The sequence below is a fragment of the Nycticebus coucang genome, chromosome 18, assembly GCF_027406575.1.
Source record: "Nycticebus coucang isolate mNycCou1 chromosome 18, mNycCou1.pri, whole genome shotgun sequence".
Lineage (NCBI taxonomy): Eukaryota > Metazoa > Chordata > Mammalia > Primates > Lorisidae > Nycticebus > Nycticebus coucang.
The window spans coordinates 76435261-76460303 of NC_069797.1; the positions used below are offsets into that span (position 1 = coordinate 76435261).

Below are 25043 nucleotides of genomic sequence, written 5' to 3' on the forward strand. Positions count from 1 at the left end.
ATGAGGCGGTGGGCGTGGCCTGGAAGGGCGTGCTCCGGTTCGAGCCCCGCCCCTCCAGCCAAGGATTAAGGGGCGGGACGCACCTCGCTTCCACAGTAGACAGTCATGGACGTCTCCAGTGTAGGTAACCGGGGCGAGGCCCCCTGGAAGAAGATGTCTACAGAGGTAGGCGGGTTGCAGGGAAGGGCTGGGGTCTGGGGTCTAGGGCCGCTGAGTTTAGCTCATTGATGACATTGGGATTCGAAGAAAGAAACATAGGGGCCATCTAGATCACTCCTGTGGGCGGGCTGAGCACCTACTTCTCACTGCAGGCAGATTTTTTTTTTTTGCAGTTTTTGGCCGGGGCTGGGTTTGAACCTGCCACCTCCGGCATATGGGGCCAGCACCCTACTCCTTTGAGCCACAGGCGCTGCCTGCAGGCAGATTTTTGTTAGCCCGATTTTAAGGCTAGAGAAAGTTGAATTCCTGGCTACGACAATATTCATAGACCTTCAGGTTAGGGACCAAAGTTCTTTTTTTTTTTTTTTTTTGAGACAGAGTCTGAAGCTGTCACCCTGGATAGAGTGCTATGGCATCACAGTTCACAGCAACCTCTAAGTCTTGAGCTTAAGCGATTCTCTTGCCTCAGCTTCCAAATAGCTGGGACTACAGGCGCCCGACACACGCCCGGCTATTTTGTTGTTGTTGCAGTTGTCATTGTTGCTTTAGCTGGCCTGGGGCCGGGTTCAAACCTGCCACCCTCGGAGTATGTGGCCGGTGCCTTAGCCACTTGAGCTACAGGCGCCGAGCCGGGACCAAAATTCTTGATCTTGACCTGAGGTTATGCAATGTGTTTGATTCTGTACCGGTTCATCTGCCCACGGCCCAACAGAAAGGCAATGGTCACAAACAGAATTTGTGCACATCAGGGAAAGTTTATTCTGCTGGGCACTAAGCGAGGAGACAGGAAAAGTCTCTCAAATTTGCGTCCAAGAGAATTGGTGGGACAGGGTTTTTAAAGTCAGTTTGGTGGGCAGAAGATTAAACACTCAGGGTTTACTGATGGGGCGATTTCAGGACATTGCTGGCAGTGCTTTGGGCTGGGTTAGTTACTGGAATGCAGGAGTTTGGGTGGATGGTCCAAGACCAGATGTATAAGTTCCTTGGTCAGCATGTGTTTGTCACTGGAATGCAGGAACTGAATGATATCTCAAAAACTACCCCAAGGCTCCAAACAGGTGGTGCTCATGACTCCAGGATAAAGAAACAAACTAGGGGACGGTTTGTTATCAAGCAAATGATTATTCTCATTCTTTTAGCTAAGCCTGCTCCTTTGCAGAGTTAAGGGCCTACCCTTAACCTAGATTTTGCCTTGCACTCCTTCATCCATTTGTAAGGGCAGTTTCAGAAGGAGCAGAAAGGCCACTGTTCACTGAGGATTAAAATGACACACGCAAAGCACATGGTGCACTTCCAGACACTTAGTGTGATTATCATTCGGTTGTAATTTCCTAACTAGTTTTCCTGTATTTTAGGCAGTGGTTCTTTTTCCATCATGGGCACATCTGAGAATCTGATGACAATTATAGATGTTGCACCAGGAAATCTTATCCCCCCGACAGGCACACACATTTGCTTACAATATTAGAGGACTCTCAGAAACTCACTGCATTATCATTCATGGCATTCATGGAGTATGTCAGGGGTGGCTTACAGATAATGACCTTTACAGGTGCACATTGTACAGCTCCAAAGACCTCTGGCCAAGAGTCCCATTCACCAGAAGAGGTGGCAACCCACATTTGAGTGTTGGCTTCACTTCACTTACATTCCTTATCTCTTCAACCTTGTGAGGTGGCTGGTATGGCCATTCTACCCAAGAGGGCACTGAGTCCTAGAGACTAAGTAACTTGCCTAGGGTGAAACAGCCAGAAGGTGGCTTGGCACCTGTAGCTCAGCGGCTAGGGTGCCAGCCACATACACCGGAGCTGGTGGGTTTGAATCCAGCCCGGGCCTGCCAAACAAGGACAACTACAACCAAAAAATAGCCGGGTGCTGTAGCGGGCGCCTATAGTCCCAGTTCCTTGGGAGGCTGAGGTAAGAGACTCGTTTAAGCCCAAGAGTTTAAAGTTGCTGTGAGCTATGACGCCAGGGCACTGTACGCGGGGCGACAGCTTGAGAAGGTGTTTGGTCTCAGGCCTTTCCTTGAGCCCCCTGTCTTCAAATTTTCCCTGATGATTGCTTTGAGGCCTCTCTCCAAAATCCTATTCCTGCGTTGAGTCTGGACATCTGAGTCTGATATTCACAGCCCTCCCTCCTCCCACTCCAGCTCCCAGCTTTATCTTTGTGCTTCAGGAGTCTGGCCTGCCAGCATTTACAAACTGACCTTTGATTCCTTACTCCTCCCCTCTGTGCCTTTGAGCATGCTGAGTCCTCCTGCAGTCAGAGTTGCCCCCTCTCCAGGGAGATGAGCTCCTTGTCTGCAGTGGCCACCCCTGCCACCTGGCCTCCTGTGGTCCTACTTGCTGTAGGGTGGCGCCCACAATGGCATTAACTGGACACATTTATGGAACCTTGTCTCCCCTTAAGGCAGACAGGGGTTAAAGGTACAGCCACTGCTGGTGCCCCACTAGATCATGAGTATAGGGCATCTTTGATGTATCTAGAGCAGCTAATGGGACACCTTGTGGGAGGAGGGTAGGGAGTGGGTTGACAGGCTGGAGGTTAAAGGGGACTGAAGGAAGCTGAGGGCGTCTTTGAGACCTGGGATCCTGGGAAGGGGGCTCCTTGAGGCAGAGAGGAGCATCTGGGCATGCAGAGGGGTGAGGGTTCACTTTGCCTTGAGAATAAAGGTCTTAAAGAGCCTTGTGTCTCTGTCCTACAGGAATTGGAGAATCAATACTCCCCGAGCAGATGGGCGGTCCAAATGAGACCAGAGGAAGCCTTGAAGACCTACCTCCAGATAGGAATCGAGGGTACTGGTGTGACCTCTTGTGGCTAAATTGGGTGGCCTTTAGCATGTGGCAGGGTTCAGAATGCCAGGAGGTATGGGGGGAGGGAGGAAGAGCTGTATCACCTGAGCCTTGAGAGCCATTTCCTGGCCACCAGGCATTTTGTGAGCCTACCCTGCTTGGGGCGCTCGCTGCAGGGCCTGGTGGAGGCAGGGGAGGCCTGGGTGGTGTCCAGGCTCAGTCTACCATGCTTAGCTTCTCCTCCTGCTCAGCCAACCATGCCCAGGCCCATGAGGCCACATGCTGTGGTTTTGAAGGGAGGCAAAGTGGGAAAAGGAAGGTTCTCCCTCCACTGCTGGATGTGGAATGCTGTTGCCATTTATTAAAAAAAAAGAAGAAGGAGAGGCGCCTGTAGCTCAGTCGGTAAGGCGCCGGCCCCATATACCAACGGTGGCGGGTTCAAACCCGGCCCGGCCGAACTGCAACCAAAAAAAAAAAAATAGCCGGGCGTTGTGGTGGGCGCCTGTAGTCCCAGCTACTCGGGAGGCTGAGGCAAGAGACTCGCTTAAGCCCAGGAGTTGGAGGTTGCTGTGCGCTGTGTGAGGCCACGGCACTCTACCGAGGGCCATAAAGTAAGACTGTCTCTACAAAAAAAAAAAAGAAGAAGAAGAAGAAGCCTTTTTCCTTTAATAAAATCAAAGCTTGGGAACTGGTAAGCTAGTGGAGCCTTAAGGAAAAAAAAAATTTTTTTAACCCCAAGTTTGGAAATGTATTTGCTTTCAGAAGTGTCAGTTTCCCAGTTTAAGAAGGTGATGATTCGCTATTGATGAGGTACATTGGCACTGTTGAAACCCCTGGAGTGACCTCAACTTCAGACAGAGCTGGTTTGGGTCTGGGCTCTGTCGCTCACGGTGTCACCTGGGGTAGCCCTTCGCTTCCTTGGCCTTGATTTCCTCATCTGCATGAGGTGCACAGGGTGCTCTGTTCTTGTCCTACCCAGTCCACACGAGTGGATGGAGCTGTCCCAGCCTCCTTGCTGAGAGGGACTTGGGTCCGGAGGTCGTCAGGAGTGAAGCTTCCGTCCTTTCTGTTGACAGCATTTCCTCATTAAATGCAGAGGTCTGAGATATTCTCTTCCTCTTCCCAGCAAGAGGCTGGAGAAGATAAAGAATGCCCAGGGATCCTTGGGGGACAAGAGAGTTGCCTTAAGGAAAATTTTTATCTCTGCTCTGCATCTATTTGAACGCTTAAGTTTTTGTGCTGCCTTGGGGCAGCAGGCTGCAGGAGGAAGTATGATTAAGGAGCAGCTGGCGGGGCGGCGCCTGTGGCTCAGTGAGCAGGGCACCGGCCCCATATGCTGAGGGTGGCGGGTTCAAACCCAGCCCCAGCCAAACTGCAACAACAACAAAAAAAAATAGCCGGGCGTTGTGGCGGGCGCCTGTAGTCCCAGCTACTGGAGAGGCTGAGGCAAGAGAATCGCCTAGGCCCAGGAGTTGGAGGTTGCTGTGAGCTGTGTGACGCCACGGCACTCTACCGAGCGCGATAAAGTGAAACTCTGTTTCTACAAAAAAAAAAAAAAAGGAGCAGCTGGCCTGTTGACAAGTCAGCTTTGTTTTAGCAGGCTGAACGCAGCCTCTCTGAGGCAGCTGCCCGGCTCCTCAGATTGGCGGTCTTCTAAACAGAGATAAGCCAGGAGGAGGAACAGACTTGTTGGGGATTTCTTCCAGCACATTCCAACATCCCCTTTGTCCTAATAGACATGGGACAGAGCTGTTTCTGAGGCTCTCTGGGATCCATTGCCATGTCCAGCTCTGCCACATGTCTCTATTTGCTCAATAAATATGTGGGTATGTGGTGAAACATGCATAAGCTTGGAGGAAACCTGTTTGGCTATCTTAATTGTTTCTAGGAATAAAAGAGCTGACTCCAGTGAGAAAAGGAGTGAAACACAGAAAGTGGATCTAACAGTGTGCTATGCTGTGTGCTCAGAATCGCTCTAGTGAACTCTGGATCAGCTGGCTAGTGCTCTAAGTGAACAAGCTGCCCCTCCCTGAGACTGAGGCTCCAGTAGACGGTGGTGCTTCGAGGATAACTGGTTCCTTTCATAGGCGGAGAGCACAAGCCCAGCAGAGTAGGATGAGAGTGAGACTGGTGGGGCAAGTGCCAGCTAGCTCGGAGCCTGCTTCAATTTAAAATTTTGTTATTTTGTTCATCATGGATTTTTTGGGCATTAATTTGGCTTCCACCTTTCCACAGAATCTGAAGTTATCTCCTTTGAGAATTACATTTCTGAGATGGCTCCAGCCTCCTTTTTTCTTTTCTTTTCTTTTTTGAGACAGAATCTCACTATGTCACCCTCAGTAGAGTGCCGTGGCGTTATAGCTCATAGCAACCTCAAACCCTTGGGGTTAAGCAATTCTCTCGTCTCAGCCTCCCAAGTAGCTGGGGCTACAGGTGCCTGCCACAATGCTCGGCTATTTTTTTTTGTTGCAGTTGTCATTGTTGTTTTAGCTGGCCCAGGCCAGGTTCCAACTGGCAGCCTCGGTGTATGTGGCCAGAGCCCTACCCACTGAGCTACGGGCATGCCCCCTCTTGACACTTTTGCATGCCCTTCATACCAAATTCCCTTTTTAAGCCCTACCTTGGCCTGAGACTTTGAAATGATTTCTTTGAAGCAAGAGCCTCAATCCTAAGCTATTTCTAAATACATAACATAGTGGCAGAGTCTAAAAAAAAAAAAGGAATTTAATCATAAGGTCAGCTGATGGCAGCCTGAGCAAAAGTGAGATCCTGTCTCCACTAAAAATAGAAAAACTAGCCACGCATGGTGGTAGGTGCCTGTAGTCCTTATGAGGATCTCAGGAGGCTGAGGATCACTCAAACCCAGGAGTTTGGGGTTGCTGTGAGCTAGGCTGACACAATGGCACTCTAGCCTGGGCAACAGAGCAAGACTCTGTCTCAAAAAAAAAAAAAAGAAAGAGAGAGTATGTTTACACAGTCAGAAAGTACACAGAAGGTTTTCGGTGAAACGCTCCCTGCCCCCATCTGCCCTGTGTCTCGTGCCTACCAAGGTGGCTGCCGTCATTAACATGGACACTCTCCTCCCTTCAACACAGATGGTACCATGGGAAACACATTTATGTTTTACTTAGTATTTCTTGGAGATCTTCTCTTATCAATACATAGAGAGCCCCTTCAAAGGCCAGGGTTGGTAACACAGTTGCTGCTGGCAAAATTGGTTTTGCAGGGCGGCGCCTGTGGCTCAGTGAGTAGGGCGCTGGCCCCATATGCTGAGGGTGGCAGGTTCAAACCCAGCCCTGGCCAAACTGCAACAAAAAAATAGCCGGGTGCTGTGGTGGGCACCTGTAGTCCCAGCTACTCGGGAGGCTGAGGCAAGAGAATCGCTTAAGCCCAGGAGCTGGAGGTTGCTGTGAGCTGTGTGATGCCACGGCACTCTACCGAGGGCCACAAAGTGAGACTCTGTCTCTACAAAAAAAAAAAAAAAAATTGGTTTTGCAACCACTCTGGTGTCCTGGGAGGGCAGCCTCATGCCTGGTCTTGGCATGTGGGAAACATGGCATCTACCATTACTTTTTCTTCTGGCTTTGGTTTTTAACAGCGTGCGCACAGCGCGGTTTCCATGAGCTCTCAGTCTCAGCCTTCGTTCTCTCCTGCCGTGTCCACACCTTCTGGAGTTTCAGGATCAGTCACACACCTGGAGGAAGCATGTTTGGGGGGGCCCACTGTGGCCACTGAGGTCAGGGATGGGGGTTCTCCAGGGAGGGCCATGGACTCCAAATAGCAGGTTGATACTCAGAGCTTTTTCTGAGATGCAGGTTCTGCTCTCGGAGTCTACTGGGAACTGGACTGCAGATCTTTTGGGGAGGTCACCCCAGCACCCCATCGGTGCCTGACTTACTAGCATCTCCTAAGTCCAGTTGGGGGTGGACTGCAGGGAAGTGGGCTGGAGGCCAATATTGAGGGATTACCACTTTGACACCCCCCCCATGGAGATTTGTCTCCAGAACCAGAGAACCTTGTGCCTGCAAACATCCCCTGAAGTGTAGTGTTATCAGACAAAGAGGGTCCAGCCACCTGCCGCTGTTAACCAATAAGCAGAGACGGGGATAGGTCCACCAAACTGTCAGAAGGCTGGGATTCTGAAGAACAGTGAAAGTAGCCTCTCCAAGACTGTTCTGTGCTTCCATTTCCAAAACCACTGTTTTGTACATGAAAGTTCAAAGCAAAAACCACATTAACCGTTAACTTAAAAAATAATAATCAGTATAACTCATGACCCATCATAAATAATAATCAGCATAACCCATGACCGAAAACAACATTCCAATTCAAAAGTTAATCTCCTAGGCCAGGCACAGTGGCTCACACCTGTAACCCTAGCACTCTGGGATGCTGAGGTGGGTGGACTGCCTCAGCTCACAGGTTTGAGATAGCCTGAGCCAGAGTGAGACCCTTGTCTCTAAAAATAGTGAGATGTTGTGGCGGGCACCTGTAATCCCAGCTACTTGGGAAGTTGAGGCAAGAGAATAGCTTCAACCCAAGAGTTTGAGGTTGCTATGACTCCACAGTACTCTACCGAGGATGACAAAATGAGACTCTGTCTCAAAAAAAAAAGTTAATCTCCTACATCACTTGCCCTAAACTACTGAAGATACACAGTTTTAGTGAATTTACAAAACAGCAAGATTGGGAGACATGAGGTGAAGGTCACAAAGGGCCTAAACTGAGCAGAATAGCTGTGTGTCTCAGCCCTACCTGACTGTCTACACACGCTCTCAGAAGGACCTTCCAGAATGATGATGATCTGTCCGTTTGCTAAGACGGCCATAACAAAGTACCAGAAGCTGAGTAGCTTCAACAAAAGAAATGGATTCTCTCATAGTTCTAGGGTTTTTAAAAATATTTTATTTCTTGGGTGGCATCTGTGGCTCAGTGAGTAGGGCGCTGGCCCCATACACCGAGGGTGGCGGGTTCAAACCCGGCCCCGGCTGAACTGCAACCAAAAAAGCCGGGCGTTGTGGCGAGCGCCTGTAGTCCCAGCTGCTCGGGAGGCTGAGGCAAGAGAATTGCTTAAGCCCGGGAGTTGGAGGTTGCTGTGAGCTGTGTGAGGCCACGGCACTCTACCAGGGGCCATAAAGTGAGACTCTGTCTCTACAAAAAAAAAATATATATATATATATATTTTTTATTTCTTAAATTTTATGATAGCATCTCACTCTGTTGCCCTGGGTTGAATGCCATGGCATCACAGCTCACAGCAACCTCCAACTCCTGGGCTCAAGCGATTCTCCTGCCTCCGCCTCCCAAGTAGCTGGGACTATAGGCGCCCGCCACAATGCCTGGCTATTTTTTGGTTGCAGCCGTCATTGTTGTTTGGCAGGCCTGGGCTTCGAACCTGCCAGCTCAGGTGTATGTGGCTGGTGCCTTAGCCTCTTGAGCCACAGGCGCTGAGCCGCCCCACTAGTTTTCTATCTGTTGTAGAGACTGGGTCTCCCTCTTGCTCAGGCTGAGCACGCTGAGCTCATGCAATCCACCCACCTCAGCCTTCCAGAGTGCTGGGATTACAGGTGTGAGCCACCTTGCCTGGCCCAGTTTTTCCCTTTCGATTAGCATGTTTTAGGTCCTGCTTATGCAGTCTTTGCCTACTCTAAGATTTTAAAGATCTTCTATTTCCTTTTCTAAAGGCTTTCTTGTCTTATCTAGAATGCGTCTGGTGTGAATCCCTATATACCGTGTGAGGTAGGGGTCAAGAAATTTTTTTTCTGTATGGATATTCAGTTGACCCAGCCTTGCTTATTGAAGTACATATTCATTACATAATTTCCTTTTCTTTCTATGCAATTTTATTTTAAATGCTTACTATGTATCAAGTCCTAGGTAGATAGAGGTGAGCAAAACAAAGCCCTTGTCTTCACAGAGTTTGTTCTAGTGATAGATGGTAAACTGGAAAAATATCTATTAAGGATGAAGAATGCTGAGATAGAAAATAAAATGGAGAAGGGGATACACCATAATGTATTGAACTAGTTTTCTGTTCCATGTCACACGAGCTATATCCAGTTTTTTTGCTATTATAAGTTAATGCCCAGGTGCAGTGGCTCACACCTGTAATCCCAGCATTCTGGGAGTCTCAGGTGGGTGGATTGCTTGAGCTTAAGAATTTGTGATCTGGGCAGCTCAGTGGGTAGGGTGCCAGCTGAGACAAGGGTGGTGGATTCGAATGTGGCCCTGGCCAAACTGCAACAAAAAATAGCCGGGTGTTGTGGTGGGCACCTGTAGTCCCAGCTACTCGGGAGGCTGAGGCAAGAGAATCGCCTAAGCCCAGGAGTTGGAGGTTGCTGTGAGCTGTGATGCCACAGCACTCTACCAAGGGCAACAAAGTGAAACTCTGTCTCAAAATAAGAAAAAAGAGTTCGAGATCTATTTGCCTAAGCAAGAATGAGACCCTGTCTCTACTAAAAATAGAAAATCTAGCTGAGTGGCTCGGCGTCCATAGCACAGTGGTTATGGCACCAGCCACACGCACCAAGGCTAGAGGGTTCAAACCCAGCCCAGGCCAGCTAAACAACAATGACAACTGCAAAAAAAAAAAAAAAAATAGCCAGACATTGTGGTGGGCGCCTGAAGTCCCAGCTACTTGGGAGGCTGAGGCAAGAGAATCTCTTAAGCCCAAAAGTATGAGGTTGCTGTGAGCTGTGACGTCATGGCACTCTACTGAGGACGACATAATGAGACTGTCTCAAAAAAAAAAAAAGGGGGGCGGCAGTGCCTGTGGCACAGTGGATAGGGCGCCAGCCCCATATGCCGAGGTGGTGGGTTCGAACCCAGACCAGGCCAAACTGCAACAACAACAATTAAAAAAAAAAAAAGAAAAGAAAGAAAGAAAATCTAAGAGCCAGGCATGGTGGCTCATGCCTATAATCCTAGCACTCTGGGAGGCCAAGGTGCGTGGATAGCTTGAGCTCACGAGTTCAAGGCAAGCCTGAGCATAATCGAGACCCTCATCTCTACTAAAAATAGAAAAACTGAGGCAAGAGGATTGCTTGAGCCCAAGTTGGAGGTTGCTATGAGCTATGACACCACAGCACTCTACGCAGGGTGACAGCTTGAGACTCTGTCTCAAAAAAAGAAGGAAAAAAAGAAAAAGAAAAGAAAATCTAGCTGGGTATTGTAGCTGGCACCTGTAGTCCCACTTACTAAAGAGGCTAAAGCAGGAGGATTGCTCAAGCCCAAGAGTTTAAAGTTGTTGTAAGCTATGATATCACAGCACCCCATCCAGGAAGACAGAATGAGACTGTCTCAAAAAATAGCATTGCTGTGACCATCCTTAAAACAAATCCTTGGGAATATTTCTGATTCTTTCTTTATAAGTGCGGATAATGATTTAGGGGCTTGGATACATATGTCCAAGTTGCCTTAAGGAAGAGTCTACACTTTACACTCTCTAGCCCAGTGTTGAGGGAGCTAATGGCTGGGTTTGGGTGATGGTTGGGGAACAACTGGACTGTGAGCAGAGTCCCTGCCCCTCCACACCTGTGTGAAAGGCCGTGCTCTCCCTTTCTCCCCTGCCAGGTCGCAGCCACCGCTGGGTTGCCCTGAGCTCTTCCACTGTGCCCTCGTGGGTATTCAGTGTTTCACTGTTTACTGATGTCAAGTGAGTTCCTAGAATACAATTTTTACAAATATTTGGGAAAGTTTGCACCTCCTAGAGCACACAGTACAATGTGATGCAGTTAACAAGCGTGTCCCAACACTGGGCATGCTGGCTCACGCCTGTAATCCCAGCACTCTGGGAGGCCGAAGTAGGGCATTACTTGAGCTCACAAGTTCAAGACCAGCCTGAGCAAGACAGACTCCCCCACTCCCATTTCTACTGAAAAAAAAAAATGAAAAGCTGAGGTAAGATTGCTTGAGCCCAAGATTTTGAGGTTGCTGTGAGCTATGACGCCCTGGCACGCTACCAAGGGCGACAAAGTGAGACTCAGTAGCGCTGAAAAGGTGCCAGTGAGAGCCCTGGTCCACTCAGAGGCACGGGTCGGGACCTGGGTGTCCCCTCTCACGGAAGGCGCTCATAGCCCTGGCTGACCTGTCTACTCGGGGAGATTTCAGCCAAGAGTTTTCTACCCTGGCTGAAACCGCTGCCACTTGAGCTCGTGCTGACAGTGACCTGTCTGTTTCTGAGACAGCCACCAGGAGGGCCCGGGCCACCAGGAGGAGCCTGCTGCACGTGCCTTACGGAGACAGCGAAGGGGACAAATTGGACGTCTACCTTCCCCGGGAGGCGACAGAAGGTCAGTGAGGGGGCGGGGCTCTGCCGCTGAGCGGCGCCGGCCCCGCCCACACGCCCCCTCGGTTTTGCAGCCCTCCCCTGCTTCGTGTTTTTCCATGGAGGATACTGGCAGAGTGGAAGGTGAGTCCGGGAAATGGGGATGATGGAGCCAAAGGAGATTCATCTTCCCCGTCTGGGTGGTCTCCTGCGGCTGCCTGCCGCGACAAACTGCCACCTGGGTTGCAGCTCTGGAGTGGGGACCCAGAAATCCAGGTGTGGGCAGGTCCATGCTCCCCCTGAAGGCTCCAGGGCAGGGTCCTGCGTGCCGCCTCCAGCTTCTGGTGGCCCAAGATGCTCCCTGGCCTGAGGCTGTGTCACTGCCATCTGTCTCCTTGCACACCTGCCAAGTCATGTTTGTTTTGAGACAGTCTCACTATATTGCCCTTGGTAGAGTGCTGTACTGTCACAGCGCACAGCAACCTCAAACTCTTGGGCTTAAGCGATTTTCCTGCCTTGGCCTCCCAAGTAGCTGGGACTACAGGCGCCTGCCACAACACCCAGATATTTTTTTAGATACAAAAATGCCTGGCTTTTTTTTTTTTTTTGGTTGGAGTTGTCACTGTTGTTTAGCAGGCCCAGTCTGGATTCGAACCCGCCAGCTCTGGTTTATGCGGCTGGTGCCCTAGCCGCTGAGCTATAGGCACCAAGCTTTAAATTCTTTTTTTTTTTTTGAGACAGAGTCTCACTTTGCTGGCCTTGGTAGAGTGCCATGGCATCACAGCTCAGCAACCTCAAACTCTTGGGTTCAAGCAATTCTCTAGCCTCAGCCTCCCAAGCAGCTGGGACTACAGGTGCCTGCCACAACACCCAGCTATTTTTTTAGATACAGGGGTCTCACTATTGCTCAGGCTGGTTTTGAACTCCTTGAGCTCAGGCAATCCACCCACGTGTGCCTCCTACCATGCTAGGATTACAAGCGTGAGCCACCACGCCTGGCTCTGTTTTTCCTTATAAGGACACCAGTCGTTGGATTTAGGGCCCACCTGAATCCAGGATGACCTCACCTCAAGATTCTTAATGTCGTCTGAAAAGATCCTATTTCCAAATAAGGTCACATTCATAATTTCTAGGGGTGAGCACTTGGACAACCCACTTCACAGTGAGAAGAACATCAAGCCTGCTTTTCCAGGGAAAAGCCAGAGTGACCAACCACCCCTGTTTACTCAGGACTGAGGAGAGTTTTCCCAGGGCATGGGGCTTTCAGTGAACGCAGTGAAGCTCTGTGTGGACAGGATATCTGGTACATGGTGTGTCCAGGTCACAGGGGAAGCAGCACCGTGGTCAATTTACCTTGGACTGTCCCATCTCCGTCTCTCTCTGCAGTAAAGACGAATCTGCCTTCATGGTGGAAGCCCTGACAGCACAAGGAGTGGCAGTGGTGATTGTGGATTATGACATTGCTCCCAGAGGTAACAAGGGCAGTGGCTGTGTGTTGGGGGGCTGGTGGGCTTTGACGGGGAGACAGCCCCCAAGCCAGCTCGGGTTCTCTGTGCAGGCACCCTGGCCCAGATGGTAGATCAGGTGACACGGAGTGTGGCGTTTGTGCAGAGGCAGCATCCGCGCAATGGGTGGGTGTTGCTGCAGACCTCCTGCTTGTTGGACCATGCTGGGCGGGAGGATGATGCCCAGTGGACACAGCCATGCTGCCCCTCTGGCCTAGAGAGCAGAAGGAAAATTGGGACTCCTTGATACTGGCTGGGAAACTTAATGCAAATCCATCTCTCTGCTCTGACCCATTCCTAGGGGAATTTACCTGTGTGGACACTCAGCTGGGGCCCACCTGACTGCCATGATGCTCCTGGCCAACTGGACCAAGTTTGGAGTCGTGCCCAACCTCAAAGGTTTCCATGGGGACTGCAGCCTGGCTGGGCAGCCTTCCCCTTCCCCAGTGGGCCTGAGGGTTGGGACCAGCTGTTCCAAATCCTAACAGCTGTGAGCCCTGTGAGCAGGGCCTTCTCTGCTTCCCCCTGTCCCTCCCCTGGGCCTGCCCCTCTGGCCTGGAGGGTGGGCTGCCTTTCTCGCTCCCCTGCACATGGCTTTCTCTTCTCAGGCTTCTTCCTGGTGAGTGGGATCTACGACCTGGAGCCTATCATGTTCACCTCGAATAATGCCCTTCTGCACTTAGCACCGTGAGTCCCTTGGCCACCCCCCAGCCCCAGCTCACCGAGATCCTGGCTTCCTCCTGCCCTGACTCCTGCCCATGCCCCCACCTCACCCCACATTAGGGAGGATGCCCAGAAGAACAGCCCCCAGCTGCTGGTGGCCCTGACACAGCCGGCAGACCCTACCTGCCACGTGCAGGTGATTGTGGGCCAGCACGACTCCCCAGAGTTCCAGCGCCAGTCCAGGGAGTTTTATCAGGTACTCCTAGCATGTGGTTTGCCACCAGAGGTCCAGGTCGTGTGATCTTCACATTATCTTCTTCTTGCTTTCACCCAAACGGGCCCTAAGACTATCAGTCACTCATTCAGCAGATACTTACTGAGCTCCTTTTTTTTTTTGCAGTGTTGGTCGGGACTGGGTTTGAATCCGCCACCCCTGGTATATGGGCTGGCGCCCTACTCCTTGAGCCACAGGCGCCACCCACTTACTGAGCTCCTGAGACCTACCAGGCATGGTCAGGAGTGTCTGCAGATTCATACCTCTTCTTCCGGTTTCTCCTGCCCAGGCCCTGTGCCAAGGAGGGTGGAAAGCCTCTTTTGAAGAACTCTGCAATGTGGATCACTTTGAAATCATTGAGAATCTGACCCAGAAGGACGATGTGCTCACGCAGGTGAGACCTCAGTCCTTCCCAGATGACCGGCAGCCCCTTCACGGTGGACAGCAGGGCCCTGGTCTAGCCCCTTGAACAGGGGTGGGCAGGCAGGCCTGCATAGCCAAGTCACCTTCAATGGTTCTTTGGCACCCAGAAGGTTGGGGGTGGGAGCTCTGGGTGCTGAGGCAGGAGTCAAATGCTGTGCTGGCTTCCTGTACTTCACCTCTGTCTGGAACAGCCCAGATCTCTGGGGAATCCTATCCGGGCACACAGGTGGGATCTACCAGTGACTACGTGGGTGGGAGAGGCAGGTGGGAGAAGGTGTTGGCCTGTGTCTATGAATAAAAGCAAACACCAACTCTATAAAGAAAAAGATGGAAGGTAAAAAAAAAAAAAAAAAAGAAAAAGATGGATGGATTTGGCTACATAAATGTTTACTACAGGGGTGGCACCTGTGGCTCAGTGAGTAGGGCGCTGGTCCCATATACCAAGAGTGGTGAGTTCAAACCTGGCCCTGGCCAAACTGCAACAAAAAAATAGCCGGGTGTTGTGGTGGGCGCCTGTAGTCCCAGCTACTCGGGAGGCTGAGGCAAGAGAATCACCTAAGCCCAAGAGCTGGAGGTTGCTGTGAGCTGTGACACCATAGCTCTCTACCGAGGGTGACAAAATGAGACTCTGTCTCTAAAAATATATATATATGTGTGTTTATTACAATTTTACTGCAGAGAATACCATAAACAATTAAAAGTCAAAGGATAAATTGAGGGCTGAGTACAGGGGCTCACATCTGTAATCCTGGCACTTTGGGTGGCTGAGGTAGGAAGATTGCTTGAAGCCAGGAGTTCAAGACCAGCCTGAGCAACATAGCAAGACCCTATCTCTACAAAAAAATAGAAAAATTGCCAGGGCATGTTAGCACATGTCTGTGCTATGATTGATGCCACTATACTCTAGCCCAGGCAACAGAACAAGACCTTGTCTCAAAAAAAAGGGAAAATTGGGTGGCACCTGTGGCTCAAAGGAGTAGGGCGCTGGCCCCATATGCCGGAGGTGGCGGGTTCAAACCCAGCCCTGGACAAAAACTGCAAAAAAGATGTGGGTGGGATTGATAAAAATATTTGCCACTTGGGGGGGGAGGAAAAGCAGAAAGAGGGACGGAGGGTGGGGGGTGGGGCCTTGGTGTGTGTCACACTTTATGGGGGCAAGACATGATTGCAAAAGGGACTTTGCCTAACAATTGCAATCAATGTAACCTGGCTTATTGTACCCTCAATGAATCCCCAACAATTTAAAAAAATAAATAAATAAATAAAAACAAACAAAAAAAAATGACAAAAGTTCAAAAGAAACGGCATTCACATCAAAAAACCATCACACAGAAGACTTGGCAAAAGGATATTCTTGTAAAATGTTTCAAGAACAAGGCACAAATTAATTCTTTTTTTTAATGCAAAAAGATTAAGCCATTTAATATAGCAAATTCCCTTGATATATTCACTTGAATGTATTTTAGAAAAAAATAGAAACCTCAAGTTGGGTTTCATTAAAAAAAAATATATATTTGCCACAGATGTGAGCAGATATAGCTATATTTTTCTCTTTTTTTTTCCCAAGAAAGTGGGCTTTCTTTTTCTTTCTTTCTTTTTTTTCTTGAGACAGAGTCTCACTCTGTTGCCCCAGGCTAGAGTTCCTAGCTCCCAGCAACCTCAAACTCCTGCGTTCAAGCAATCTCCTTGCCTCAGCCTCCCAAGTAGCTGGAACTAAAGGTCCCTGCCACAATCCCTGACTAATTTTTCTATATATTTTTTTTTAAGTAGAGACAAAGTCTTACTGTTGTTCAGGCTGGTCTTGAACTCTTGAGCTCAAGGTATCATCCTGCCTTGGTTTCCCAGAGTCCTAGGATTACAGGTGTGAGCCACAGTGTTGGCCTGGGAAAGTGGACTTTTGATTAACTGGGCTTTTTTTCTGGAGATAGAATCTCACTTTGTTGCCCCCGGTAGAGTGCTGTGGCATCATAGCTCACAGCAATCTCTAACTCTTGGGCTCAAGTGATTCTCTTGCCTCAGCCTACTGAGTAGCTGGGACTACAAGCACCTGCCACAACACCCAGCTAGTTTTATAGAGACGGGGGTCTCACTTTTGCTCAGGCTGGTCTCAAACTCGTGAGCTCAAGTGATCCACCCACCTTGGCCTCCCAGAGTGCTGAGATTTACAGGCATGAGCCATCTCACCAGGCCTTAACTTGGCTTTTTAATTAGCTGTACCACCTCCATGTGGTTTTTGTAGCATCCAGTTTCAATTCACATGGTTAACCTTAAAAAGACTTTTCAAATCAGAACAGTTTTTAGCCAGGCGTTGTGGTAGGCGCCTGTAGTCCCAGCTACTGGGAGGCTGAGGCAAGAGAATCGCTTAAGCCCAAGAGTTTGAGGTTGCTGTGAGCTGTGATACTATGGTGCTCTACCAAGGGTGACAAAGTGAGACTGTCCCAAATTAAAAAAAAAAAAAAAAGTTATTTCTTGGGCAGCGCCTGTGGCTCAGTCGGTAAGGCGCCGGCCCCATATACCGAGGGTGGCGGGTTCAAACCCAGCCCCGGCCGAACTGCAACCAAAAAATAGCCAGGCGTTGTGGTGGGCGCCTGTAATCCCAGCTACTTGGGAGGCTGAGGCAAGAGAATCGCTTAAGCCCAGGAGTTGGAGGTTGCTGTGAGCTGTGTGACGCCATGGCACTCTACTGAGAGCCATAAAGTGATGCTCTGTCTCTACAAAAAAAAAAAAAAAAAGTTACTTCTCTTTAAGAACGGTAATCGGCCTGACATAATGACTCATACCTATAATCCCAGCACTTTGGAAAGCCAAGCCAGGAGGATGGAAGTTCAAGATCAGCCTGGGCACCATAGTAAGACGCCTGTCTCTACAAAAAAATTTCTTTAATTAGTTGGGTGTGATGGCAAGTGCCTATAGTCCTAGCTACTTGGCTGAGATAGGAGGATCACTTGAGCCCAGGAGTTGGAGGCCGCAGTAGGCCATGATTGGGCCACTGCCCTTCAGCCTGGGTTTTGTTTTTTTTTTTACCACCCTTGGTAGAGTGCCATGACATCACAGGACTCACAGCAACCTCCAGCTCTTGGGCTTTCGCGATTCTCCTGCCTCAGCCTCCCGAGCAGCTGGGACTACAGGCGCCCACCACAACACCCAGCTATTTTTTGGTTGCAGTTCAGCCGGGGCTGGGTTTGAACCCACCACCCTCAGTATATCGGGCCAGTGCCCTACTCACTGAGCCACAAGCGCCACCCAGCCTGGGTTTTTGAGTGAGATCCTATCTCTAAAAAATATATAAAATAAAATAAATAGGAAAAAATACACAAATAATGACAGACAAATTTAAAAGAAATAGAAATATCTGGTAAACATGGGGAAAGATTAAACTGCTTTAAAATGTAACTTAAAATGAGATTCCTTCTCCATCTCTCATTGGAAATGATCTAATAATAGTAATGCCCCAAGCTCTCTGGGGTTCTGCTAGTCAGGAGCACATACTGGCCCAACATTTCTGGAGCTCAGTGTGGCAAACCCACTGACCCAATAGTTCTGCTTGGAATTTGACTTTAGCATTATATTTTTTTATTTTTTTATTATTATTTTTTTAAAGACAGAGTCTAACTTTGTCGCCCTTGGTAGAGTGCTGTGGTGTCACAGCTCACAGCAACCTCCAGCTCTTGGGCTTAGGCAATACTCTTGTTTCAGCCTCCTGGGTAGCTGGGACTACAGGTGCCTGCCAGAATGGCTGGCTGTTTTTTTTTGTTGTTGTTGTTGTTGCAGTTTGGCCGGGGTCAGGTTTGAACCTACCACCTTCGGTATGTGGGGCTGGTGCCCTACTCACTGAGCCACAGGCGCTGTCCCTGACTTTAGTATTATAAATGAACACTCAAAGATGTTCTTTCTTAATATTTAAAACTTGGAAACAACCTAAACATCCAGAGAGGTTAAGTTATGATATAATTAGGAAACAAGGTCAAATTTGTAAACACTGCTTAGGATATGTGAATTCAGGCTCAGCACCCATAGTGCAGTGGTTACAGCATCAGCCACATACACCGAGGCTGACAGGTTCAAACCCAGCCCAGGCCAGCTAAACAACAATGACAACTGCAACAAAAAATAGCCGGGTGTTGTGGTGGGTGCCTGTAGTCCCAGCTACTCGGGAGGCTGAGGCAAGAGAATCACTGAAGCCCAAGAGTTTGAGGTTGCCGTGAGCTGTGATGCCACAGTACTCTACCAAGAGCGACATAGTGAGACTCTGTCTCAAAAAAAAAAGGATATGTGAAATCAGTTCAGATCCCATTCTGTGAGAGCAAAAACATGAGAAACAACTGGTCTCATGCATTCTTAGTTTAATACGACATAAATAGCCATACCCCTGGATCTGTGTGTATGCAAATGAAAAGACATTTATCTGTGGTATTAAAAGTCCACATTTTTTTTAATAGAAATTGGATTCATTTTATTTTATTATTTGTGTGTGTGCGTGCGTGTGTGTTTTTTTTTTTTTTTTTTTGCTGGGGCTGAGTTTGAACCTGCCACCTCCGGCATATGGGACCAGCGCCCTACTCCTTTGAGCCACAGGCGCCGCCCGAAAGTCTACATTTTTAAAAATCTACATTTTCTACTATGAATGTTTACATATTTTTTTTTTCTTTGAGACAGACTCACTCTGTTGCCCTGGGTAGAGTGCTGTAGAGTCATAGATCATAGCAACCTCAAACTCTTGGGCTCAAGTGGTCCTCTTGCCTCAGCCTCCCGAGTAGCTGGGAGGGACTACAGGCGCCTTCCACAACGCCCACCCATTTTTTAGATGTGGGGTCTTGCTCTGACTCAGCTGGTCTTGAACTCCTGAGCTCAATCAGTCTACCCATCTCAGCCTCCCAGAATGCTGGGATTACAGGTGTGAGCCACTGTACCCAGCCATATTACTGGTTTTTTTTTTTTTAACTAGGAAATTAACACCCATAAAACCTAAGAAAGGAAGGAACCTAAGAAACACCACTGTTTGCTTAATCAAATCCTTGTCCACAGCTGCTCCAATTCTGAGGCTTTTGTGTCTTCTCTTCCTGCTGCAGATTATTTTGAAAACAATCTTTCAGAAGTTTTGAGGACACCTAGACCCCAGCTTGTGTGCACCCCAACTCCTGGCGCCTACTCAAAGAGCACAGCTGGTGCTTCTCCCAGTGCCCAGCCCCGCCTGGTAGGCCTGCCTGTCCAGGCAAGAGTCCCTCCTTCCCACTGCCGTGAACTCTTGTGACAGTCTCCATGTTGTCCCTCTTCTCAGCCTGGATCGGGCTTGAGGGATGGCTCGGGGGAAGGTCGGCACTCTGAGATGCCCAGAATTGCCACTGTGTCTCTGACAGTGCGTGATAGAAGTGGCTTACCTCCAACTTACCACCTGTGTTTATAGTGCTCTTAACCCAATAATGCTCTTAAGACTTTTAGACAGTTCAAAAAGAACCAAATAAGAAATTTTATAACATGTCGAAAGTATACATGTCAAATTTCCGCCTGGATAAAGTTGTATTGCTCATTCCTTTACATATTATTGGGCAGCTTCTGAGCAGCGCTGGGCAGTCACAAGGGCGGCTGCCTGACCCACAGCACGCAGTGTCTCCTGTCTTCACTGACCCTGCAAGGGCTTCCCTCAACCAGTCTTTGTTTTGCCTTTTACTTCTGTCTTCTGTTGCTCCGTCCTGGGGGCTACTTGTCCCTTGGGTCTGTCCCTAAGTGCCCTGGGGTCTTAGCTTTCGGGCTGACACCCTGACATTGAGGACAGTGCCATCCACAGGTAGGACAAGCTCCCCTTGCCCACCCGAGGTCTGTGTGCAGTTCCCATCCCCAGCCCTCTGCCTCTTTCCCTCCTCTGAACATCTAGCAGTTGGAGAATTTCCCCTGGATGATCCCGAGACCAGCCTGCTGCTGGCCCCCGTATGATTATGTACCGCCTGGTATAAGGCTTCAGGCATCCACTGGGGGTCTCGGAACATGTCCTCATGGATACAGGGGGACCAGTGTACATCTTGTATAGGGATGTAGTATATGAAGCATAATAGGCCACTGCACCCTCACTCTAGACTTTTTTTTTTTTTTTTTTTTTAATTTTTTTTTGTAGAGACAGAGTCTCACTTTATGGCCCTCGGTAGAGTGCCATGGCCTCACACAGCTCACAGCAACCTCCAACTCCTGGGCTTAAGCGATTCTCTTGCCTCAGCCTCCCGAGTAGCTGGGACTACAGGCGCCCGCCACAACGCCCGGTTATTTTTTGGTTGCGGTTTGGCCGGGGCCGGGCTTGAACCCGCCACCCTCGGTATATGGGGCCGGCGCCTTACCGACTGAGCCACAGGCGCAGCCCCTCACTCTAGACTTTTAAAGGAAATGACTCACAAACTGTGGGACTTCATTAATTAATATTTGTAACAATTACCTTGTGAGACACTTCATAGCTGCTAGCAGGGAACCCATTCCTCACCAGCCCTGGGTTGAGAATGGCTCCCTGTGCCATAAGGTTAAGCGCTTCTGGGTAAGCAAAGGCATAAATGGATACTTAGCTGTATTTACAGGCATATGGCAGGCTCGTCTCTGTTTCTGTATGAACAGAAGTAAGACTGGAAGGGTACACATGTGTCAGCAGCAGATAACCTCCAGGGTGACAAGGGGGGGGCAATTAAAATTTATTTAATAAACATTTTTAATTAATATAAATTGTTTGTTTTTCACACCTGTAATCTCAGCACTTGGGAGGCCGAGGTGGCTGAACTGTCTGAGCTCAGGAGTTGGAGACCCACCTGAGCAAGAGCAAGACCCTGTCTCAAAAAATATATATATATATATCCGGGTGTTATGGTGGGCACCTGTAGTCCCAGCTACTTGGGAGGCTAAGGCAAGAGGATCGCTTGAACCCAAGAATTTGAGGTTGCTGTGAGCTAAGATGCCATAGTACTCTGCCGAGGTTGACAAAGTGAGCCTCTGCCTCAAAAAAAAAAAAAAAAAAAAAAAAAAGTATCAACTTACAGTTTTTCTTTTTTTTTTTTTTTTTTTTGGTTTTTTTTTTTTTTTGGCCGGGGCTGGGTTTGAACCCGCCATCTCCGGCATATGGGACCGGCGCCCTACCCACTGAGCCACAGGCGCCGCCCAACTTACAGTTTTTCAACAAGGCATAAAATCTCTCTGACTTTCTTTCGCCAGACCACACCCAACCCATGTGGATCTCTGGCCATTAAGAAATTCAGCAGACCAAAAGGAAATGTAAATTCTTTTTACATTTCCTTAGCTCCTCTTTCTTTTAAAATTTGTTCCTTAGCCAGACGATGGTGGCACATGCCTGGAATCTCAGCTCTCTGGGAAGCCAAGGCGGGTGGATTGCTTGAGCTTAGGAGTTTGAGACCTGAGACCAGCCAGAGCAAGAGCAAGACTCTGTTTCTACTAAAAATGGCTGGGTGTTGTGGTGGGCGCCTGTAGTCTCAGCTACTGTGATCTATGATGCCATGGCACTGTACCCAGTGTGAAAAAACAAGACTCTGTCTCAAAAAAAGAAAATATTTAGGAGTCAAGTGTCACCGGCCTTGAACTTACTCATAAATGATTGAGGTAAAGAACCCATATCCATGCATATAAATGTATGTGGTATATACTCACACATACCTGAATTTGTGTGTGTGTGTGTGTATACATGGAGAAATTGGAGAGAAAATGATAAAACAAATGGCAAGAACATAAACAGAAAATCTGGGTAAAGGGTATATGAGTATTCCTTATACCATTCTTGTGACTCTTCCTCAAAGTGACATCAAAATAAAAAGTTACAACACTAAATGAATGGCGGTCTGCAGGGCGACCTACTTCTGGCCGGGGCAGTTGAGAGGATGTGAGGGCTTTGCCCTCCTCCCTCAGAGGGGAAGTGACTCTCAGAACAGCCAGTTCCAACACACAGGGCACCACTCATCTTTTATTTTGTTAAACAACAGGTTTTCTCTTTACTAGGCTGTGGGATTTACTATTGCTGGGAACTGCTGCTTGGAGGAGAGAAAGGCCAAGTCCGTGCTGTGGGTCAGCCCACCTGGCTAGCTCTTGCTCTGGCTCATGACCCAGGCCCTGTCCCCTAGCACAAGATGGTGATGAAGATGGCTGCCGGTGGTCTCCACTTATTCTGGCATAAAATAACTGGATGGAGCAGGAGTAGATGAACAGACAGACTCAGGAGCTGGGCCCGTCCTAGCCCGGAAAGGCCACATCTCAAACCCTTTGTTTCTGTCTCTTAAAAAAAAAACAAACCCCGCTGTACAAAGCCAGTTATTGAACCAACCCACCAGACTGTGGAAAACATAAACCTAATCCTTGTTGCATGCCTTCTGCTGGCATTCTTCCTAGAGGGGTTTAGACTTCAAACATAAAAACTAATACCAGAATCTGTAAGCTATGGTTCTGTTTATAAAAAAGAAAATGAAAACAGGGTGGCGCCTGTGGCTCAGCGGGTAGGGCGCTGGCCCCATATCCTGAGGGTGCTGGGTTCAAACCCGGCCCCGGCCAAACTACAACAACAAATAGCCGGGCGTTGTGGCGGGCGCCTGTAGTCCCAGCTACTCGGGAGGCTGAGGCAAGAGAATCGCCTAAGCCCAGGATTTGGAGGTTGCTGTGAGCTGTGTGACGCCACGGCTCTCTACCGAGGGCCATAAAGTGAGACTCTGTCTCTACAAAAAAAAAGAAAATGAAAACAAACAAAACTAGCAAAGGCTGAGGGTGAACCTGAACCAGAGCAAAGGGAGCCCGAGGTGGGCCTCAGCTGCCTTCAAACGTGATGCTCGGGAAGCAAGAGGTGCAGGTCCTCATGATGCCGTGACCCCAGGTCACCCCTGTGTCACGCTGGCCAGAGGAGGACGCCCTGCTCTGCCCCTTGTAGGCGTGCTGCCGGAGGCGACGTGGGTCAGGATGCCCAGGACACAGTAGTTACCATATGGAAGTGTTTTCATATCACTGCCCCAGGCCCTTAAGAAGCCCCCATTCAGGGAGGGAGGGGGGAGGTGGGTAGAGGGAAGGGGATTGGTGGGATTACACCAGCGGTGCATCTTACAAGGGTATATGTGAAACTTGGTAAACGGTCTGTAAAGCTAGTGAATGATGCCCCATGATCATATCAATGTACACAGCTATGATTTAATAAAAAAAAAAAAAGAAGCCCCCATTCAGCTCCCTGGGCCCTCCGGGGTTGCACACCTTCCCACGATCCAGGAGCTGAAGAGCTGACTCAGCACAGCCTAGAGCCTCTGCCCAGCTGGAATCCATTCTGTCTATTTTGATCCTCACTCTGCCTGCCTCCTTTGGATAAAATGAAGTAACACACACAAAGTTGGTTGTCCTGTTAGATACCACAGAACTGCATCTGAAGATAATGTCTAGCACAGAGGACTGTGTGTCCTTCAGCCTGGAGGGCCACTGTACCAGTCTGATGACACTCCTTCCAGGAAGAGGTGTCTGCAAAGGAAGGGCCAGCCCTTAGGGCTTCCAAGGAGGCTTGGGCTTGCCTGGGTCTCCACAATCCAGAGGTTGGCTCTGCCTGAGGCAGGCTTGCCCACATCCTGGAGGCCCACAGACGCGGGGCCAACCCGAGGGACCTGTAGCCCAACCAAGATGTCAGGGCATCTGCTCATAATGCCCGGGAGATGATCCCAAGACCAGCCTGTTGCTTGCCCCTGTGGGCTCCTTAGGAGAAGTCGTTGCAGTTAGGGAAGTGCCTGGTGGAAATAGAGAGCCACGGTGGGCGGTCAGCTGGAAAGTGGGACATCTGCATCAGGCTAAGCCAGCACACATGTCTGGGGAGCCACAACCCTGTTCCGGGGCTGGACTGACTGACTCTACTCCCCTTTTCTATAATCTGGACAGACCATTCCTGTGCTGTCCACTTACTTCCCGTGGTCATGTTCCAAGGCTGCCCCCCGGGGATGACACCCACATCCATTGGAGGGCTGGTGGGGTGCAGTGTTTCTCCTAAAATATAGTCAAATCTTTGTCAACTCCCCCACCCACCTCCATTGCAGACTGGGCTCTGCAGGCAGCCTAATTCTCCAGTGTGTAGGAGGCATCTCAGGAGGTGGATGTCAGTTCCGTGGGGGCTCTCCTCTAAAAGTCAGCAGTGTGTGATGGCACATGCCTGTAGTCCCAGCTCTTTGTGGGGGACCAAAGCAGGAGGATCGCTTGAGCCCAGGAGTTTGAGGTTGCCAGGCTGACACCACTGCACTCTAGCCTGGGCAACAGAGCTGGACTCTGTCTCTAAAAAATAAATATAAAAAATCACAGCGGGGGCTTTTTAAAATTCTTGTAGCTGCTCCCCCCCTTCCAAAGGCCTTACTGCACTATCTGCTTTGGTTTGTGTGATGTTCCTGCTGGTGGAGAACGGGGAGGAAGGAAAGGGTGGAGTTATGTTCTCAGAGATTCAAGTCCCGATGTACATTTGAGGAACCTAAGGCTCAGAGGGGGAAGATGTAGGCTTAAAATTCCAGTAGGAAGCCAGACATGGTGCCTGTGCCTGTAACCCCAGCAATTAAGGAGACTGAAGCAGGATGATCTCTTGAGGCCAGGAGTTAAGACACCAGCCTGGGAAACATAGCAAGACCTCTGTCTCAAAACAAACAAACAGAACCCAATTAGACTATCGTTGGTTCCCGTGGGACACTTGAGACTCTGACTTTCTACATGGTGATGTCCTGCCTGTGATGTGCTCACTGTGCCCGGCCTTACCTAATAATTTTTTAAGTTTTTGTACGGATGAGGGTCTGGCTATGTTGCCCAGATTGGTCTGAACTTGTGGCTAAAGCATTCCTCCTTCCTCTGCTTCCCAAAGTACTGGAACTACAGGTGTGAGCCACTGAACCCAGCCAGCATTCACCTTTTATTTATTTATTTTCTTTTTGCTACATGACACAAACATGCATTCCTTTTATTCACAAACACCCTGGTTTCCTAAAACAATA

The 25043-nt window shown here is 49.3% G+C and overlaps 2 protein-coding genes across 9 annotated transcripts in view; both read left to right on the forward strand.

Moving 5' to 3' along the window:
• AFMID (arylformamidase) lies at window positions 1–22655 on the forward strand. Of its 8 annotated transcripts, XR_008375668.1 has the most exons (12): window positions 16–165; window positions 2864–2960; window positions 11138–11242; window positions 11313–11361; window positions 12604–12689; window positions 12776–12848; window positions 13024–13121; window positions 13331–13409; window positions 13506–13641; window positions 13949–14053; window positions 19152–19276; window positions 22060–22609. XR_008375668.1 is itself a non-coding variant. In XM_053570566.1 (11 exons), exons 1-11 carry the CDS (start codon window positions 106–108, stop codon window positions 22141–22143), a joined length of 972 nt encoding a protein of 323 aa, XP_053426541.1. In that variant the 5' UTR covers window positions 1–105; the 3' UTR covers window positions 22144–22655. The 8 variants fall into 8 exon arrangements, 7 of the variants coding, with proteins under 7 accessions (XP_053426541.1, XP_053426542.1, XP_053426547.1 ...); XM_053570566.1 differs by lacking the exon at window positions 19152–19276 and having other exon boundaries at window positions 1–165; window positions 22060–22655; XM_053570567.1 differs by lacking the exon at window positions 19152–19276 and having other exon boundaries at window positions 1–165; window positions 2864–2954; window positions 22060–22613.
• TMC8 (transmembrane channel like 8) overlaps window positions 1–25043 on the forward strand; it is a 256022-nt gene that overhangs the window by 51185 nt on the left and 179794 nt on the right. The window lies entirely within an intron of this gene.